The sequence below is a fragment of the Dermochelys coriacea genome, chromosome 13 (assembly GCF_009764565.3).
Source record: "Dermochelys coriacea isolate rDerCor1 chromosome 13, rDerCor1.pri.v4, whole genome shotgun sequence".
Classification (NCBI taxonomy): domain Eukaryota; kingdom Metazoa; phylum Chordata; order Testudines; family Dermochelyidae; genus Dermochelys; species Dermochelys coriacea.
This window is the reverse complement of record NC_050080.1, coordinates 28,918,765-28,940,197: the sequence shown is the minus strand read 5'-3', so window position 1 is coordinate 28,940,197 and position 21,433 is coordinate 28,918,765. Positions and strand designations below refer to the sequence as shown.

At 49.6% G+C, this 21,433-nt stretch overlaps 1 protein-coding gene across 4 annotated transcripts in view; it reads left to right on the top strand.

Moving 5' to 3' along the window:
- Window positions 1-7: 7 nt before the first annotated feature.
- Window positions 8-21,433, top strand: part of CBFA2T2 (CBFA2/RUNX1 partner transcriptional co-repressor 2) — a 103,878-nt gene continuing 82,452 nt past the window's right edge. Inside the window, exons 1-2 of one of the 4 annotated variants that reach the window (XM_043495685.1) lie at window positions 72-196; window positions 17,934-18,053. In XM_043495685.1, the coding sequence (XP_043351620.1) occupies window positions 17,984-18,053 (70 nt within the window). In that variant the 5' untranslated portion in view covers window positions 72-196; window positions 17,934-17,983. Of the gene's footprint in view, window positions 197-17,933; window positions 18,054-21,433 lie in introns of all 4 variants that reach the window. The other 3 variants (XM_043495684.1, XM_043495686.1, XM_038369930.2) reach the window with 3 other exon arrangements.

Sequence of the window (21,433 nt, the reverse complement as noted above, 5' to 3'; positions counted from 1 at the left end):
AATCAGGGCGCGCTGACGTAAGCGCGCCGAGCGGGGGGCGGGGCTCCGGGGGGCGGGGCCTGTCCAGCGCGGCGCTGGCTGCCTGTAGTAGCCGCCAGCGTCCTGTCCCGTCCTGTCCCGGGGTCCGGCGCCGCCCGCCTCGCAGCCGGAACAAAGAACGGTCCGGCCATGGTGGGGATCCCGGGAGCCTTCCAGTGTAAGAGCCGCCTTCCCCCCTGCCCTCCCTCCCCCCCCGCCCGCCAGCGTCCCCCGACCCCCTCTCCCACCGCGCGGTCGTGTCCCGCCGCCCTGTCCCCGTCACCCCTGCCCCCATCGCTCCTATCCCTGCCCCATCCGTATCCCACCGCCCTGCCCCCGGGCTCCGATCCCTGAGCCCCCCTCACCCATCCCCCGCCCTGCCCCTCGTTCCCTGATCCCTGCCCCCATGTCCCCGATCCCTGAGCCCCTCACCCATCCCCCGCCCTGCCCCTCGTTCCCTGATCCCTGCCCCCATGTCCCCGATCCCTGAGCCCCCCTCACCCATCCCCCGCCCTGCCCCTCGTTCCCTGATCCCTGCCCCCATGTCCCCGATCCCTGAGCCCCCCTCACCCATCCCCCGCCTTGCCCCTCGTTCCCTGATCCCTGCCCCCATGTCCCCGATCCCTGAGCCCCCCTCACCCATCCCCCGCCTTGCCCCTCGTTCCCTGATCCCTGCCCCATGTCCCCGATCGCTGAGCCCCTCACCCATCCCCCGCCCTGCCCCTAGTTCCCTGATCCCTGCCCCCATGTCCCCGATCCCTGAGCCCTCCTCACCCATCCCCCGCCCTGCCCCTCGTTCCCTGATCCCTGCCCCCATGTCCCCGATCCCTGAGCCCCCCTCACCCATCCCCCGCCCTGCCCCTCGTTCCCTGATCCCTGCCCCCATGTCCCCGATCCCTGAGCCCCCCTCACCCATCCCCGTGCCATATCCTGCCCCCAGGGCTCTGATCCCTGAGCCCCTCACCCACCCCCGTGCCATATCCTGCTCGGAGCCCCTCACCCATCCCCCCCCGCCCTGCCCCTAGTTCCCTGATCCCTGCCCCCATGTCCCCGATCCCTGAGCCCCTCACCCATCCCCCGCCCTGCCCCTCGTTCCCTGATCCCTGCCCCCATGTCCCCGATCCCTGAGCCCCTCACCCATCCCCGTGCCATATCCTGGCCCCGATCGCTGAGCCCCCCTTACCCATCCCCCGCCCTGCCCCTAGTTCCCTGATCCCTGCCCCCATGTCCCCGATCCCTGAGCCCCCCTCACCCATCCCCGTGCCATATCCTGCCCCCAGGGCTCTGATCCCTGAGCCCCTCACCCACCCCCGTGCCATATCCTGCTCGGAGCCCCTCACCCATCCCCCCCCGCCCTGCCCCTAGTTCCCTGATCCCTGCCCCCATGTCCCCGATCCCTGAGCCCCCCTCACCCATCCCCCGCCTTGCCCCTCGTTCCCTGATCCCTGCCCCATGTCCCCGATCGCTGAGCCCCTCACCCATCCCCCGCCCTGCCCCTCGTTCCCTGATCCCTGCCCCCATGTCCCCGATCCCTGAGCCCCCCTCACCCATCCCCCGCCCTGCCCCTCGTTCCCTGATCCCTGCCCCCATGTCCCCGATCCCTGAGCCCCCCTCACCCATCCCCCGCCTTGCCCCTCGTTCCCTGATCCCTGCCCCCATGTCCCCGATCCCTGAGCCCCCCTCACCCATCCCCCGCCCTGCCCCTCGTTCCCTGATCCCTGCCCCCATGTCCCCGATCCCTGAGCCCCCCTCACCCATCCCCCGCCTTGCCCCTCGTTCCCTGATCCCTGCCCCCATGTCCCCGATCCCTGAGCCCCTCACCCATCCCCCGCCTTGCCCCTAGTTCCCTGATCCCTGCCCCCATGTCCCCGATCCCTGAGCCCCCCTCACCCATCCCCCGCCCTGCCCCTCGTTCCCTGATCCCTGCCCCCATGTCCCCGATCCCTGAGCCCCTCACCCATCCCCCGCCTTGCCCCTAGTTCCCTGATCCCTGCCCCCATGTCCCCGATCCCTGAGCCCCCCTCACCCATCCCCCGCCCTGCCCCTCGTTCCCTGATCCCTGCCCCCATGTCCCCGATCCCTGAGCCCCCCTCACCCATCCCCCGCCTTGCCCCTCGTTCCCTGATCCCTGCCCCCATGTCCCCGATCCCTGAGCCCCCCTCACCCATCCCCCGCCTTGCCCCTCGTTCCCTGATCCCTGCCCCATGTCCCCGATCCCTGAGCCCCCCTCACCCATCCCCCGCCTTGCCCCTCGTTCCCTGATCCCTGCCCCATGTCCCCGATCCCTGAGCCCCCCTCACCCATCCCCCGCCTTGCCCCTAGTTCCCTGATCCCTGCCCCCATGTCCCCGATCCCTGAGCCCCCCTCACCCATCCCCCGCCTTGCCCCTCGTTCCCTGATCCCTGCCCCCATGTCCCCGATCCCTGAGCCCCCCTCACCCATCCCCCGCCTTGCCCCTCGTTCCCTGATCCCTGCCCCCATGTCCCCGATCCCTGAGCCCCCCTCACCCATCCCCCGCCTTGCCCCTCGTTCCCTGATCCCTGCCCCCATGTCCCCGATCCCTGAGCCCCCCTCATCCATCCCCCGCCTTGCCCCTAGTTCCCTGATCCCTGCCCCCATGTCCCCGATCCCTGAGCCCCCCTCACCCATCCCCCGCCTTGCCCCTCGTTCCCTGATCCCTGCCCCCATGTCCCCGATCCCTGAGCCCCCCTCACCCATCCCCCGCCTTGCCCCTCGTTCCCTGATCCCTGCCCCATGTCCCCGATCGCTGAGCCCCTCACCCATCCCCCGCCCTGCCCCTAGTTCCCTGATCCCTGCCCCCATGTCCCCGATCCCTGAGCCCTCCTCACCCATCCCCCGCCCTGCCCCTCGTTCCCTGATCCCTGCCCCCATGTCCCCGATCCCTGAGCCCCCCTCACCCATCCCCCGCCCTGCCCCTCGTTCCCTGATCCCTGCCCCCATGTCCCCGATCCCTGAGCCCCCCTCACCCATCCCCCGCCTTGCCCCTAGTTCCCTGATCCCTGCCCCCATGTCCCCGATCCCTGAGCCCCCCTCACCCATCCCCCGCCCTGCCCCTCGTTCCCTGATCCCTGCCCCCATGTCCCCGATCCCTGAGCCCCCCTCACCCATCCCCCGCCTTGCCCCTCGTTCCCTGATCCCTGCCCCCATGTCCCCGATCCCTGAGCCCCCCTCACCCATCCCCCGCCCTGCCCCTCGTTCCCTGATCCCTGCCCCATGTCCCCGATCGCTGAGCCCCCCTCACCCATCCCCCGCCCTGCCCCTCGTTCCCTGATCCCTGCCCCCATGTCCCCGATCCCTGAGCCCCCCTCACCCATCCCCCGCCCTGCCCCTCGTTCCCTGATCCCTGCCCCCATGTCCCCGATCCCTGAGCCCCCCTCACCCATCCCCCGCCTTGCCCCTCGTTCCCTGATCCCTGCCCCATGTCCCCGATCGCTGAGCCCCTCACCCATCCCCCGCCCTGCCCCTAGTTCCCTGATCCCTGCCCCCATGTCCCCGATCCCTGAGCCCTCCTCACCCATCCCCCGCCCTGCCCCTCGTTCCCTGATCCCTGCCCCCATGTCCCCGATCCCTGAGCCCCCCTCACCCATCCCCCGCCCTGCCCCTCGTTCCCTGATCCCTGCCCCCATGTCCCCGATCCCTGAGCCCCCCTCACCCATCCCCGTGCCATATCCTGCCCCCAGGGCTCTGATCCCTGAGCCCCTCACCCACCCCCGTGCCATATCCTGCTCGGAGCCCCTCACCCATCCCCCCCCGCCCTGCCCCTAGTTCCCTGATCCCTGCCCCCATGTCCCCGATCCCTGAGCCCCTCACCCATCCCCCGCCCTGCCCCTCGTTCCCTGATCCCTGCCCCCATGTCCCCGATCCCTGAGCCCCTCACCCATCCCCGTGCCATATCCTGGCCCCGATCGCTGAGCCCCCCTTACCCATCCCCCGCCCTGCCCCTAGTTCCCTGATCCCTGCCCCCATGTCCCCGATCCCTGAGCCCCCCTCACCCATCCCCGTGCCATATCCTGCCCCCAGGGCTCTGATCCCTGAGCCCCTCACCCACCCCCGTGCCATATCCTGCTCGGAGCCCCTCACCCATCCCCCCCCGCCCTGCCCCTAGTTCCCTGATCCCTGCCCCCATGTCCCCGATCCCTGAGCCCCTCACCCATCCCCTAGCCATATCCTGGCCCCGATCGCTGAGCCCCCCTCACCCATCCCCGCCCCATATCCTGCCCCCAGGGCTCTGATCCCTGAGCCCCTCCCCCATCCCCGTGCCATATCCTGGCCCCGATCGCTGAGCCCCCCTCACCCATCCCCGTGCCATATCCTGCCCCCAGGGCTCTGATCCCTGAGCCCCTCACCCATCCCCCGCCCTGCCCCTAGTTCCCTGATCCCTGCCTCCATGTCCCCGATCCCTGAGCCCCTCACCCATCCCCTAGCCATATCCTGGCCCCGATCGCTGAGCCCCCCTCACCCATCCCCGTGCCATATCCTGCTCAGAGCCCCTCACCCATCCCCTAGCCATATCCTATCCCAGGGCCTCGAGCCCCTCACAACATTTCCCCATTCCTGATCTCTCTGAACCCTTACCCCGGATCCTTGTGCCCTCACCCACCTATTTCTTTTCATGCTCTGCCTCCCTTCCCCTGATCCCTCACCCGCATCCCCATTCTGTGTTCCATCCCCACCACCTTCCCTGTCTCCTCACCAGCATTCCCCTTCCCTCTGGGTTCCCATCTCCTGCCTGTCCCCTACTCCCCTCATCACTTCTGATCCCCATCCCCCTGTCTTGCCTACCCGGGGCCCACTTCTTGCCCCTGCCCCTTCCACGGGGATCTGGAGCAGTGAATCGATGTTTAAGAACTATCTAGTAAATACCTGCCCTCTCTCTACCTCGGGGGTTTCTAGGGAATGACCTGCTGTTGGTGCAGAGCTTTAAGGGCTGCTTCCAACGTACAGTTCTCCATGGTGGGAAGGGTGATCTAGATTCTTTCTCCCCTTGGGCTGGTTTAGAGTCAGCCCCCCTGGTTTGCCCTTGATAACCACACTGGCTGGGTAGCTGGTGCTTGCTTTGATGAGAAGGAACGGCAGCTGAAAATGAGTGTGTAAATTAATGTTACTCCTGACTGCATTCACAGTTTGTTTATTTTTGTAGGGAGATGGGGAAGGAAGTGCATTTACTGCATGGCTGCCTGCTTCAACAGGGTCTGGGAGATTGTGTTATGGGAGTAGATATTGGTCTCAAGCCTGAGCAGGTCAAGATGTCGATGTGGGATGGGGGACACACCGTTTCTCTGGAGTCGATGTACCTTAGCATTAGGTGTGATCAAGATGTATTGGAAACTAGGTGGTGGCAGCTGTGAATGCTTTTGCTAAACATCTCTGCCACTGCCCCTCCAGATGTACAAACCCACTTTCTCCCTCACCCTGGCCACTGTTCTTCTGTTCTGTCATTGATCTCATCTAACTTCTATTTGTGCACCAAATCTCTTAAAAAATATCAAATTCTATTGCCCTTATTGCAGGTTAAATCTGTGGAAAACTTGAAAGACCCAGAGTCTTAATTTTTTTCCTTCAAAGGATATTTTAAAAAAACACCACCAAAAACTTCAAACAGTGCATTCAGTTTTGTGGAAACTTTAAAAGAAATTGCTTCTTGGCTCAGACTAACATGAGAAATGTTCATCTCCAAAGCAGCATTTTTGAGAGAGATCTGAGGGAGCGAGTGCGGGTTTGGAATGGGCCTCTTTTTGTCGTGGTGGTTGCAATCGATGACAGTTAGTCTGGCCTGGAGAAAGGAAGTCTGCAGTTCAGATATCCCAGGAGTTTTGGGGCCAATTCTTGCTCCCATTGAAATCAATGGCAAGATTTCTGTTTACTTCAGTGAGAGCAGGACTGGGCCCATAGGGTAAAATTCACCTCTGGGCAGTGAGCAAATGCAAGGGTTTAATTGTTATATAGGCTGTGTGCTGGCATTTTGCACTGGGGTATATTCTGAAACCTGTCATTTTACCCCTTGTGAGACAATGATTTTTTGAATGTTGTTAAGATAACATGCTAATCATTCTGGGTTCAGTCTAGCTATTGGGCAGGTGCAGGAGACCATTACACGCATGTGGAGTTACTGACTTAAGTGAGGATTTTTTATAGACATGTGGGTTCACCCAGAAGGAATTGGGTGCAGGATTGGGCCCGCTCGTCTTAAAAAGCTTGATTCTCTCTACTTGCTTTTGGAACTTACAAAAGTGTGTTCTTAATTTTGAGCTAAACCTTTTAAGTTCTTTCTGAAGGGAAATGTTTTATGGATACCTGAGGATTGTACAATTTTTGTCTGGGAAATTGTTTTCATAACAAATGTAAGTTTTTCTGCAATTCAGGTAGATCTATTGCTCCAAGAAATTGTGCAATGTCATATTAACTTCATTTAAAAATAATATGACTAAACATGCATCCGTGTGTGGATGAAGCTGTCAAATGCTCAGGGCTGTCTAGACTAGAAAAGGACCACTATAATTATGTTGGTTGGGAGGGTGATTTTTTTTGACCATTATACCAGAATACCACTTCTGAGCCAAAATAAGCTATACTGATATAAACACTTTTACACTGGTATAACTCTGTCCATGCTAGTACTGTTGTACTGCTTTAACTATACTGGTATAGGTAAAGTGGCAAAACTTCCTAGTGTACGCAAGCCTCTTATGAAGTACTTCCCATTTTCAAAACTCAGTAAGTATTAACTAATCCTTTACAACCCTCTTGTGAATTACTTTGGGGGGGAGGGATAGCTCAGTGGTTTGAGTATTGGCCTGCTAAACCCAGGGTTGTGAGTTCAATCCTTGAGGGGGCCATGTAGGCATCTGGGGCAAAAATAAGGGACAGTACTGGGTCATTCTGTGAAGGCAGGGGACTGGACTCAATGACCTTTCAAGGTCCCTTCCAGTTCTATGAGATAGGTATATCCCCATATTAAATCCTTCCCTTTTCACAGATGGGAAAATAGAGGCAAAGGTTGTCATCAGTGCCTGGCTGCAGAGGAAGTCAGTATCAGAGTAGTGTCCTGTACTGGGATCACTAGACTGCACCTATCTCTACTAGCCCACTCATCTTCATTACACTGCATGAGTTTAGAGGGAAGGTTAAAACCTGAAACTACTTGATCTTAAGCTGTTCAGGGTATTTGCTTTAACCCTGTATTAAATGATATTTTACACTGAAAAGTGGTAATTGTCCCCATAAAGCAACATTTTTGACCTATAGCAACTTGGTATTGTTCTATAGTTTGTAAATACTCCATGACAAAGTATTCTCTGTTGTAGAGCACAAATGTGTTTTAAGTCTCTCTGGGCTGGTAAAGCAACCGTATATCTGTGTAAAATGAATTGAACAGAAAGAATAGAACTGGATTGCAGATCAAATTGGAAGGTCAGAATGTTTTGCTTTCTGACAGTAATAGTTCTTCACTGCAAAATCCTAGCAAACCTACTAACTGGCATGTTTACATGTGTCCTTCCTATCAGACATACAACCAGATGAACTAGAAACAGAATTGTGTGCATGTATGTGTGTAACAGAACACTCCAGTGCTACTATATAACAGCCTACGGAGTGCTCCATTGGGGATATGAAGGTGATTAACTTGAGCTCCATTTTAACTAACTTTACCGAAACAGGAGGTCTCCTAGGAAGAGTTGCAGTCCTTTTCTTTGAAAGCTGTAAAGTTGGCAGGGCTGCAAGGAAGTACATTACTGCTGCCAAGGAGTGGAATAGATGGTTAGTGTGTGTATATAGCAGTAATAGACTCCTGTTCATTCTTCTCATCTTTTTTTACATGTGCAGCACTTTGTTAATTTGTGGATAAACCTGTGTGTTCAGAATTGATTTCAAGCAGCAGTGGGCTGAGTCGTATAATGCAGGAAGAGAGAGAGATCACATTGTGATGCCTTTGTGTAACGGTGGAATAGGATTGGTGTTGGCTAAGATCAGTTAAACTGTATCCTGAGTGTGTCTGTTGACAAGTTGAGTTCAATGAAGCAAGGCAACCAGTGAAAGTGGATCCTGAAGTTCAAAGAAAATGAGAGAGCATTTTAAAATGAAATGTGCTGGCTTGAAAGGGAATCTGCCTAAAGACAGATGCCAGCAGTAATGTAGAAACAGCCAGAAAAGCTACATGCCTGGTTACTGAAGAAATTACCAAATGAAGGAAACTACAGATGATGGATAAATCCTTGTGGGGTGGTGGAAAAATGTACTGGGATGTGGTGGGAGTGAGGATATTATGCAATCAACCCAGTTAAAAATATTTTTGTGTCAAACCGTGCACACTGAAAACACCATATTGCCCTGTTTCAGAGTAGCAGCCGTGTTAGTCTGTATTCGCAAAAAGAAAAGGAGTACTTGTGGCACCTTAGAGACTAACAAATTTATTTGAGCATAAGCTTTCGTGAGCTACAGCTCACTTCATCGGATGCATTTGGTGGAAATATTGCCCTGGTGGCTGCTGAGAGAAGTAAACTCTAGTAGAGCAGTCACGTTATAATAACATGAGTTAGACCATGTAATTACATGTCTCACATTCGCAGGCTATGAAAGAGTATTCTTCAGCTTGGATGTGTCTTGCAAAAATAACTTGCAAAAAGTCCCATGGTGACCTGTTTGTGGTGCAGAATGACTTTGCAATCAGTGGTGCAGGCATTGACAAGAATGCATATTGGTGCAGGACCAAGCATGAGGTGAAAAAACAATATCTTAATACCCTACTCAGAAAAGCCATTCGGGGGGGGGGGAAGGATGGTCCTGTGGTTAATGCACTAGAGTGGGACTCTGGAGACCGTGTTCAACTCCTGCCTCTGCTACAAATTTTCTGTGTGACCTTGGTAAGTCACTTAGACTTGGATCCTCAAAGGTATATAGACACCTAACGCCCATTGAAATCAGGCTTTGATTCAGCAAAACATTGAAGCATATATGTAACTTCAAGCATGAGAGTAGCCATGTTGAAGTCAATGGGTGCATGCTTAAATGCTTGACTAGATCAGAGCCTTTTGGGTAGTCTAGGCTACACTGCAATCAGGAGATCACAGCTAGTTCTAGTAACAATAGCAGAATGCATCCGATGAAGTGAGCTGTAACTCACGAAAGCTTATGCTCAAATAAATTTGTTAGTCTCTAAGGTGCCACAAGTACTCCTTTTCTTTTTGCGAATACAGACTAACACGGCTGCTACTCTGAAAATAGCAGTAAAGTTGCAGCAGCACAACCGGTGGTAGCATGGCCTGCAGCCATTCAAGTTTGTACCCAGTATCCTGGGCAGGGTTGTACTCAGGAGATTAGCCCATGCTGCTGTCGCTGCTACACTGCTGTTGTTACTAGACCTAGCAATGATATTCTAGATCAGGGGTCGGCAACCTTTCAGAGGTGGTGTGCTGCGTCTTCATTTATTCACTTTAATTTAAGATTTCGTGTGCCAGTAATACATTTTAACGTTTTTTAAACGTCTCTCTCTATAAGTCTATATATTATATAAGTAAACTATCGTCGTATGTAAAGTAAACAAGGTTTTCAAAATGTTTAAGAAGCTTCATTTAAAATTAAATTAAAATGCTGATCTTACGCCGCCGGCCTGCTCAGCCCATTGCCGGCCTGGGGTTCCGTTCTCTTAGGCTGGCAGCGGGCTGAGCAGGTTTGTTGCCGGGACCCCGGTGGCAAGGGGCTGGCAGCCAGAACCCCAGAACGGCAGCAGGCTGAGCAGGGCCAGAGGCCGGGAGCTCAGACTGGCAGAGGGCTGAGAGGTTCAGCTCGCTGCCAGTCTGGGGTTCCATCTGCCGGCTCCTGCCAGCCAGGGTCCCGGCTGCCGGCCCCGCTTAGCCCGCTGCTGGTCTGGGATCCTGGCCCAGCCCACACAGAGTGGGTACCTACCTTCTCCCTGGTTCTAGCCCATTCTCTCTCTCTCTCTCTCTCTCTCTCTGCACTAAGCTGAGGGTGGGAGTGCACTGAGCACAGGTCTGGGGTGAAGGAGCAGGCTGGGGGTTGGGGTGTAGGGTCTGGCCAGGAGCTAGAATGAGGGAGGGGGCTCAGGGTTGGGGCAGGAGGTTTGGGTGTGGAGTGCTTACCTGGGCAGCTACCATTTGGTGCGAGGGGTGCAGGTGGGAATGTGGGGGGGTGGTAGTGCAGGAGCTCCCGTTTGGTGCTTGGGGTGGGGGAGGGAATGTGTGGGGTGCAAGAGTCAGGGCATGGGAAGTGGGGGGTGCTGGAGTCAGGGCTGGGGCCGGGGGGGTGTATGGGGAGGTGCAGGGGTCAGGGCAGACGGCTGGGGGTGTGGGCTAGGGTCATGGGGATGCTCCTAGCCCCCTGCCCAGAGTGGCTCACGGTAGGGGGCTGGAGGGGATATGCCCTGATTCCACCCCCACAGCCCCGTCCCTACCTCTTCTCCGCCAACTCCCCGGAGCAGCAGCAAGTGCCCTGCAGCTCTGCTTCTCCCCATCCCTTGCAAGGGCCATCAGCTGATGGGTGGCAGGGAGGGAGAGGAGGAGGGGCAGGACCTCTGCACTCTCGGGGAAGAGGCGGGGGAGGGGGAACTTGCCTGCCCTGCAGCAGCAGCCAGCAGAACCAAGCTTCTTCACCCTGCCCTGGGGGGGGGCGGGGGCAGGGGCACGGCGGAGAAGAGCGGGCCGGGGTGGGCAGGATTTTTAATGGCACACTGCTGCCTGCCGGGGTCCTGACCGCCGGCTCCGTTCAGCCTGCTGCTGGCCTGGCAGGCAGCAGCGTGTCATTAAAAATCGGCTCGCATGCCATTTTTGGCACACGTGCCATAGGTTGCCGACTCCTGAGCTAAGCTAAGTCTACACAAGCTGCAGTTACATCTCTGGTCTGCTGTTTGGACATACCCTTTGCCTCTTTGTGCCTTGATTCCTCATCCGTAAAATGGGCAGAGGAATGCTCCCCTACATCTCAGGGGTTCTGTTAGGATAAAAGTACCAATGTTTGTGAGGTGCTCAGATATTATGATGATGGAGGCCATGTAAGTAGCTAAAAAGCAGGCAAAAAAATGGTGTGGATGCCAGTTATTGTTAACCATATGGGCAGCAGCTGAACACTTAGGAGCTTGATGCCAACATTTACTGCACAGTGAAGCATAGTGTCTGTCCGAGGACACGTTTGCATTTTGTCTTTGATATTTAGAAGAAGCAAGTCAGCAGGAGTGGGGATATAATGTCAGTAATGCCAAATATATACATTGACTTGGTTATTGGCTAATGTTTTCATTACATTAATGAACAAATTTACTGGCTGCATTGATAAAGTACTGTGGGGGAATCCTTAAATGTTCTCTATGAAGCTGATGGCTCAGAATAGAAGTGGGAATGCAGGTGATCATGGGTGTTTGAAATTGGGAACATTCCAGATTATTTTAAAACAGATACTAGCATACTTCACTTGCATGTCTCTTTCTGGTATGAGAGTGAGGACAGCTCTTTTAGGGACTTGACTTTGCTTTTACCCTGGGGGTAAATTCATTGGCTTTAGTAGAGTTACTCTTCCTTTACACCAGAGTAGGTAAGATCAGAAGTGGGCCCTGAATCTTTTGAACTGGCTGAACAAGAGAAGCATTTTCTTGAATATGGTGTGCGAATTTTCCGAGCACTGGATGAAAAACAGCACGTACGTGAGGTAGAACTCATGAACCGATTTGCTTCAGAGCAATGTTGAAATGAAAAGTCACTGAACTTGAGACCATTATTAAGAATTTCATCATATATTAACCAAGTCTCACAACTAGCTCAATTTTTACACTAAGCATCTATTTTTTTTTTTTTTTTTAAAGAAAGGCCTCCGCTTTCACTTCTATTGGTGCAAATCAGGAATGAGTCCATCTGTGGCATTAGCATGGCATAAAACTGATGTAAGTGAGAAGGGAATCAGGCACCACGAGTCCTCTGGTACGGGAAGTTATGGATTCAGTGTCTCAACCCAGATAACTGATTCACCTGAAACTCTTCCAGGCAGTTTGAAACTATTTTTCCAAGGCTTCTCCTTGCCCCCTGTGGAGAGTATCAATGAAAGAAAGTCAGTGGCAGAAAATTGTCTCTATGTCTGTCTTCTCTTCCCCACACCTGAAGCCTGTCTAATTCAACAGGGAATATACCATCTGATGTCTGTTCTGTTGTCTCAATAAACTTTAGTCTCCAGGGTTGTTAAGCCTGCACCTTTCATTAGTGCTAAAATTCCCCTTCCTTCTCCTCAACAAAAAGCCCATCCTTCTGGAAAGAGAAGCCCTAACTGCTGCAAGTAATGACAGGTTTCAGAGTAGCAGCCGTGTTAGTCTGTATCCGCAAAAAGAAACTGAGTACTTGTGGCACCTTAGAGACTAACAAATTTATTTGAGTATAAGCTACACGAGCTCACGAAAGCTTATGCTCAAATAAATTTGTTAGTCTCTAAGGTGCCACAAGTACTCCGTTTCTTTTTACAAGTAATGAGTTATCCTTCAGCTGAACTTTGTTCTATAAAACAGCCTTTAAGTTATAAGCAGAGACATGAGATCAGTGGGCAGAGAACCCTGCATCCTTTGAGGGCTCAGAGTCTAGCTTTTCCCTTGAATGTACAGAATTCTGGAAGATTTGAGACTTCATTTGAAAATAGCCGTCACCTTTCTGGTTGTAAGGATGCTTTAAACCGTGTGCTGCTGGCATGACTGAAACTGATCAGTGACATAGTAACACTGTTTGAAACATCTCATTCCACCCAAAAAATCATCTAATTGGGGTGGTGCCAGGTTTCAGAACTAACTGACAATTTAAAATGTTGATATTAGCCCTTTTTCTGTGGATCATCTCAGAAGGAATTGTCTAAAGCAGGTATGTACCTGATGTTCCATTAATTTAAAATAGTGCTGTAGATGAACACTGCTGCCGCTTTTAAAGACCATCTAAGCTGGTCTTCATTAAAGTAAATCAATAAAAAAACCCAATAAAGGGCCAGTTCTGCTGTCTCTAATGTCTCCTCTTCTCCTTCTGGTATCTGGGGACTCTGTTGTAATAGCAAGTGCCTCCAAATATATCACCTTGGGCTAATGTAGCTCTTGTATGCATTTGCCCAGCCATTTCTAATGCACTCATTACTGTAACGTCTAGGTGCAGATCTTGAGGTGGATCTCACCCCGCTGTCCCCCCATGGACAGCAGTTGCAGGGCCTGGGATGCTGAGCAGGACATGCTGGAATGATCTACGCTCCTAGATGGACAATGGACAACATCATAACGTGACACTTTTTGCAGCCTGCTTCTCCTCTCCCCAACCCTGCCCAAACTGTTGCCATCTCTGTTGTGGGACCTCCTGGTTGTTGAGGTGGGGGGGAAGAGACTGATCTCAGGGCTTTGAAACTCTTCTGATGGGAAGGAGAGTGATCCTGTGAAGAAAGTGCCATTGGGAGAGCTGCTCCCCACACCATGTGATTCCCTGTAATGAGCCACATGAAGCATTTATTGCTATTCCTATTGCTGCTATAACAGCATCCCTCCATCGTGATAGTAATGACAAGTATTTATAGAGCACCTCACTGAACGGTGGACACTTTACAGGAGTCTTGGGAGGCAACTGGTGGCTTTTTCTCTCCTTAGGTCATCTTCTGGGCATTGTCAACTGGCCTTCCTCCCCATGCCAGATCTTTAGGGAATTACCAAAGGGGCCCTGATCCCTCCTCTCACCAACCTCAGAGCAGGCTGTATAATTTTCAGGGGCAGAGCTGCTGCAAGACTAAGGGTGAGGTGTGGCTAGCACACTGAGCTTGCAGAACTCCAGTCCCACCTTCTAGGGTCTGGGCCCAGGCTCGTACACAGGCCTGTCGGATACAAAATGCTGGATTCCTGCATTGCAGCCTTGGAGAAGCTGTGGGTTTTCCATAGAACTTGTTCCAACAGCAGTGAGCGCAATGCCTGCCCTTACCGTATTTCTTAAGCTGTTCAGTGACCCATATCGTATGTTATTTGGTATTAAGACATAACTTAAGAAACAATACATATTTCCTAGATTTGGGACTCCAAGCCCACAGACTCTTGTTGCCAAAATTCTTCAGAGATATCAGCATCTTGATTAGATGCTGTTTAAAGATAGAGATGCTTAAAAGCCATGTGGGCTCTTCTTTCCCTGAGGCCATACCTCCTTGGAGCTAATGAAGGTTACATGGGCCTTGCAAGGAGAATGTACTCCGATGGCTGTTTCTTGGTACCAAATCTTCAGTAGTCTCTGTGGTTACACTGAAAACTAGATTTTCCGATACGCTTATCTAGAACTTCTTGTTATCTAAAGCAGTTGTGGCTCCAGATATAGGGAGTTTCAATAAAGCGATGTCTGAGTAAATGTGTGTGTGTGTGTGTGTGTGCTTACGTGTGAGAAGCCCAAGAGCCAGGGCGTGGGGTGCGTTAGCGGATTCTGAATGCTAAGACACCATGGAGCCCAATGGCTCCCAGGATTTCCACCACCGTCCTGGCTCCTCTGTTCAAGGAATCCGGCCAGCAGCCTTTCAAGTCTGCAGCCAGGGTCTTCCCTCTCCCTTACCCATAGCTTTGTTGGGGACCAAGAAACTGTTGGATATTCGGGACTCTATAGGGTTTTTGAGTAGCAGCCATGTTAGTCTGTATTAGTACTCCTTTTCTTTTATAGGGTTTTTGTTAAGGAGGGGAAAAAGTGTTCAAGGTGGTTGGCTCCCTGATGGGCCATACTCAGGCAGGGGACTGGGTTTATTTTGTGACATCACTCCGATGTCTAGCATTTCTAGCTCAGAAACAATAACTTGTGCTATGCTTGTCTTATCTGTGGACATGTTTTTCTAATTAAAGACAAAGCTCAGTAAATATTTTTTAAATGATTGAATTGCCAAAGTATGAAAAACACATGTTGGAAGTCAGACACACTGAATACCATGTGCGATTTCCCATAGCCCTCCATTCGAGAAGGTTAGTGTGATGCAGATCTTAGAGCTGTGGATGACAGGTTTATCTGGGATGATTGGCAAAGATTTATAAACTAAGAGGGGACTTACTTTACACACACCTCTCTCCCTCTCCCCGGTTCCACCCTGTCTCAGAAATAGGAAATTGGGATCACATTAAAGTCCTAATTGGTTTGGCTCCAGCAAAGGTTTGGTGGCTGCCAAATAGTTAATTTATTGTGTGAGAGTTTGGCCATGTGTTGAGAGGCAAATTTGCTTTAAGCAAAGGATCTTTTGTAAACTGAACATCTATTCATTCAGCAGGCTCTGTTTACAAGTGAGATCTGAGCAGGCCCCAGGAGAAACGGGCCTGTTTTACATAACAATAAGAACACAACAGGGCCCATGGACTTCACAGGTTTCAGAGTAGCAGCCGTGTTAGTCTGTATTCGCAAAAAGAAAAGGAGTACTTGTGGCACCTTAGAGACTAACAAATTTATTAGAGCATAAGCTTTCGTGAGCTACAGCTCACTTCATAATGCATCCGATGAAGTGAGCTGTAGCTCACGAAAGCTTATGCTCTAATAAATTTGTTAGTCTCTAAGGTGCCACAAGTACTCCTTTTCTTTTCATGGACTTCAACACAGCAGGAGAAGGGAAGAGAGAAGGTTTGGGTCTTTTGAGCCCTGCGAGACGAGCTGAATCAATGGATGCAGGGTTTGTCCTCTGTTCCTGTGTCAGAAAAGCTTTGGAAATACTTGGACAAAACAGTTTAAAGGGTTTTTAGTCTGACATTAATTTTAAGTCTCTAAAATGTTTGTCTTCATGAAGGTAGGGGAAGCTCTGAGGAGAAAGTTTTGGAAAGAGAAGCAGCCCTTGTGCTGTCACCTCTAGCACAACCTGGTGAGGAGACAGACCTACAGGGTGGCTAGTTTTCTTTTCCTGTATGTTATGAGGAAGGGTAAATTGGAATGCACTTTTATCTGGCTGGCTTTCTGTAGCCCTGCAGGACCTTGCTTTGTTCTTGATCCCGGTACTCTGTGAGATCGAGATTGCTCTTGTTGGTGATAATTTTTCATGTTAGATTTGTTATCTCTAGCTCTTTTCTCTTGGGTCTGGTGAATCTAGTAAGGTTTGACTCGTGAACTTGTGTGGGAAGCAGTCTCAGGCTCTCACATTGGCGTTAACTATAAACCGCTCTTATTTAGACTATCATCTTTGTTTGGTGTTATTGAAATGGAAGTTGCGTGTAGTGGACAGGATGTTGCAGACTGAGATGCAGTATCTCAGCGTGGCTTTGGACTTGGCATATGGTTTGAAGAAGCTGATAGGGACAAAATCATGGCTGTAATATTATCTTTAATTTATCACTGACAGTTAAATAACTAACTCTGTGTTAGGGACCTGCTTCCAGCTAAGAGGAAACAATGGTATTACTGAGGTGCCCAATGGCACCCTTATTGTCAATTGTCATTTCCATTACAAAATTGATATCTTAAGGCTCAATATTTTGGCCATTTAATTTTCAGCTGTGAAATGTTCCATGCATGCTAACTAAAAGGCAAGAGCTCAGAGGGGGATTTTAGGTGCTTAGCCCTGAGAAGGAATTTGTTTTTGTGCCTTCAGATATTTCAGAGTGCTGAGTGTTTAGGAGAAATTGGTAGGTGGTTGCAGCACACTCAGCAATACTTTTCCTTCTGTAACTTCCATCTACTCCTCAAGCAACTTCCTTAGCTGTGATAAAATCCATTAAGTCCTGTTTATGATCCAAAGGCAAATACAATACAACTACTGATTTGTTTATGTAAATGTAACCTTTCTTTCTCCTGATAATTGTAATAATTCTGAAGACACCTAATGATAGTACAAAGTCAGTAAAGGTGTATTTTATGTATGTATCAAACACTTCCAGTGGAAACATGATCATTGTCACAACTAACTATTAATTAGTTTGGGGTGGAGGGGGGTTGCAGAGGCATCAATTCAACAAACAATATTAGATCAAGCCGAACCTCTTTGTACCAAAGCTGCTTCTGCCTGGGGCTGCCACATGCTATTCTGACACACAGACTAACACATTCAGCATGTGCCACCCTCCATTTGCCAGTTTTAGTGTTGAGATGATGGCAGGTTCAGGCAGCATTAACTGCTTTGTACAGACAAGTTGCGTGGGTGTTGGAGCAAACAATAAGGATTGTTTTATAGAGCATCTTTTCATCCAAAAGGATCCTAAAGAGTGTAAAATCTTGTCCAGGAAACTCTTCTGCACCCACCACTCTATTTGAAATGCAGCCACCTCTGGGGTTAACTACAGTAATTGTTTCACAGCACACAACACTACCTACCAGTTTAGGCAGGAAGCAAAGAGGAATACTGTATCCAGTTGCAGAACAAAATAGAATTAATATCAAGATTTGCCTCAAATAGCAGAACCGTCTTCATTCCAGCTTAGCCCAAGTTGGATGAAAGTCTTATCTCCATTTTCTTTTCTTTGTTTTAAAGAACATCTTACTTAAATCAAAGGTTTCAGAGTAGCAGCCGTGTTAGTCTGTATTCGCAAAAAGAAAAGGAGTACTTGTGGCACCTTAGAGACTAACAAATTTATTAGAGCATAAGCTTTCGTGAGCTACAGCTCACTTCATCGGATCATCCGATGAAGTGAGCTGTAGCTCACGAAAGCTTATGCTCTAATAAATTTGTTAGTCTCTAAGGTGCCACAAGTACTCCTTTTCTTTTTACTTAAATCAAGTCCTTCTTAATGTAATGATTTAAAGTAGCAAATTTTAGCCAGAAATTCTTTTGAGCTCCTACCACCCGCGGGGTGTTTGCGGTTCAGATTACTTTATCTGGGAGATCTGTTGACCTTCCGACACCAATGGCCCAGCCTTTGTTCTTTAAGCTGGTTAACTGTCTAGTTTGTATTCCACAATGTGCTTGGAAATTCCACCACCTTCATGAAACTGTTACATTCTCACTTTCAGAGGTGCTTGGACCAGGAACCATTAAAAAACAGTTAAACTAGCTTGGGGTCATGTGCCTCAGTGTAAACACCTGCCTCCTGTTTGGGTACTGTGGCTCAGGAAAGCAGCAATGGCTGGAAGGTGAGTGTGGATCTGTGGAGGGGAATATATAATATACCGTTTGTTTCTTTTTTAGAAGTAGCCTACTTATCAATAACTGCAGTCCTCCATTATGGGGTAACTTTGTTGGAAGTAAACAGTGGCTGGGATGATTAGAATATGGAATTGCCTTTCTGTCTGCATAAGCTTAGCATGCCAGTGGTTTGAATCTGCAGACCAGAACTCCTTTCCAACTGGCTACATTTACAAGGATGACTGCACCATCCACAAATGGGGGTGCATCAGTGCTTTTTGCACCTGTTTTGTAACACAGCAGTACAATATGCAGGGCATCCAAGTAATTTATACCCCAGCAAACGCATCCTGGCATTGGGAACATGAGTTTCCATATCATTAAGCTGCTGGCAAAGCCTTGGTAATTCCAGTCACTGATACAGCACAGGAATTATCCCCCCAACACTGCTAGTTCTGTCAGTCCAGAAAATCACTGTTTATTCTCACTAGTTGTGTGTTTACATTTGAGGGAAGGAGAGACTGTGCTGAAACCATTGTGAACTGTTGCTTCAGTGTGGTCTGCTTTAGTGTTCTTGTTATAAGAACAAAGGGTTTTTAAAATACACATATATAATTGAGGATTTAGATGCATTGAATATAGCTCCGGGGATCAATACCTAGGTTACAATGTTAAATTTGTTTGAAATCTCTGGTTTTTAAATGCAACAGATTGCAGTGATATTAAAGCTTACAGAGGCTAGATTGCTTAGCAGTTTATGGAGCAGTTCATTTCTAGATCGACTGCAGCCCAGGTTGGCATTGACATGGTTATTACCATCTGACAGCTGTTCGTTGGCCTGTGTGAAATGAGTTGTTGGTTTCAGTCCATTCCTAGCAGACAGGTGTCCATATCACAGTTGGTCCCTTTTTGGTAGACTCACTAGAGATGCCAGGGATTAAATAGACCATGGAGACCGGGCTCTCAGGCTCCTAGAAGTGAGCCTCTCCAAGTAAGAGGTGAGGCATATTGATGGAAGAGTGGTATGCTTGTGTTGTGGGGTTTTTTTTGTGGTGGAGGATGCAAGGGAAGTTTGCACTGCTTGTGGTTTTGCAGGTTTCAAAATATTTTGTGTACAGAGAAGAGAATCATGTACCCGTAGCCCTGTGATTCATTACACAACTCGTAATAGTCTTATACAAAATACACTTTGGAGGTTTGTATTGCAGCCTTAATGAGAAAGGTCCATAAAGGAGAGGTCTTGCAGGTCTTCCATGAAAATCTCTGCACTTCATGAAATGCTCTGCTGTTTCTTCATTAAAACAGGATTATCTAGTTGAGATTATCCATTCCACGTGGGTTGGGCAAGCAGCACTCTTCCATTTTCATGTTAAAATCCTCTAGGCTACAGACAGCCATTGTAAATTGGCTGAGGTAAGGGAGAGCTTTTAGTATCCAGGAGGCTGAGCAGTGCAGAGTTTTGGAAAAGTGACTCGAGATGAGAGGAGCTTTTATAAGTGTCAGTTCAATTATGTTTGACTTTTGGACCCATGGGACAGATTTGTGGGTTGTCTTTGCAAACGGCATCTCCAGCAATTCTTATCATTCAAGAGTCCTGTCTCAGAGGTTCCTTCTGGCCTCACTAATCACTTTTTTTTTAATCTAAACCTTAGAGAAAGAGTTCAGAGTTTTTCTAGACATGACACCAAGCAAATCAGTCAGGCAAAAAGCTTTCATTTGCATAAAGATCTTCTGTATGGTGACCCCTCAAGCTTCTTTTGAAATGATGCTCTCAATGATGCTCAGATTATCATGGCTGTCCTTGTTACACCCAAACATAGCATTGGCCACTGCAAAACTTTATCCCACTTCTAATGTAAATTTATTGCATCTGATCCAGTTTCATAAAACTTAAATTCTAGTAAAGGTTCATCTCACTTGGGAAATGCCCTTCAGATCATCTTTTCCACATTTGGGTTGGGCAGGCTGAGAGAACTCACCCCTGTATATATGAGTACAGGTTTCAGAGTAGCAGCCGTGTTAGTCTGTATTTGCAAAAAAAGAAAAGGAGTACTTGTGGCACCTTAGAGACTAACAAATTTATTTGAGCATAAGCTTTCGTGAGCTACAGCTACAGTGTCTTTTCACCATTCTTTGCCGTGTCTGCAGTCGCAGTATGAACATCCCATTTGCTTCCATGGAAACTTACGGGGAGTGGTCATGGTGGTGGTGAAGGTAGAAGTATCAATACATGTGGCAATCAGATTAATTGCACAGTATCTTAGTTGTAATAAGAATTTGGACTCTTTAGGTCCTTTTTGAACTACTTTATTATCCAAGCTGCAGGACAAATTTGTACACAGGCTTAATTGGCCAACATATGAAAAATGGAAGTACTCCTTTGTTACAATGGACATGCCTTTGACATTTTCTCTAGATTTATAAACAAATAAAATAGAGCATATGTAAGGCTCTAGGTGCCTCTGCCATAAATTACAAAAACAAATAAAAATGTACATCACCAAAACTCCCTTCCCTTCTGCACATCTATTCCCACAAACCCACCCTGTTTTGTAGCATGTGTCTTGCAATGTGCGCTGAAGGCTAGCAATCCTGGGCTATTTTAGACATGGGGGAGCTTTTTCCAGAACTGAGGTCCTCTTTGGAGAATGCTCTAATGCCAGACTCATCTCTTTTAAGTTATTGGGGTCCAGCTGGTATGCTTCTGCTGATTGTGTGCATCAGTACAGATGGAGGAAAGAGCCATTTAGGGCTTTATTGATCAAAACCAACACTTCATCTAAAGTCTGAAAACCAACAGGCAGCCAGTGCAGATCATGAAGCACAGGTGTCATACACTGTCACCTGAAAGCATAACTTAATAGTGCAGAAAGCAGCAGCCTGCCTATCTTAAATTTCTGGATTGATTTAAAGTGTTAACCCCAGGTAGCAATTCTGAGGTGACAAAGACAAGGATAACAGTGGCCAGATCCACATCCAAAAGAAGCATTTACAATTATCTAGCCAGGTGCAGGTGGTAAAATGCCTTCCTGGACATTAATGCTGTATGATCATTTTGTGTACTAACCCAGCCCCCAGATTACTCTCATGCATTACAATTGATAGCGTCTCACCCTTGATCAAATATAGTGAAAATATGCTTGCTGTATCTTCCAGTTGCTTCCAGCATCAACCCACTTTCATCTGGACTGAGTTTCAACCTGTTTCCTCTCCTCTATGCTCATTCTCCCTGGGACAGTGGGCCTGACACTTAACAGCTGTCCAGGTCAAGAATATTTTTTGTCTGACTTTCAAACTTAATATGTGGGCCATTAAGAAACATTTTCTTATTGATGATTAATGGATCTTGATACCTGACATTTGTGTGAAATTTGCATTTTTAAAAAAA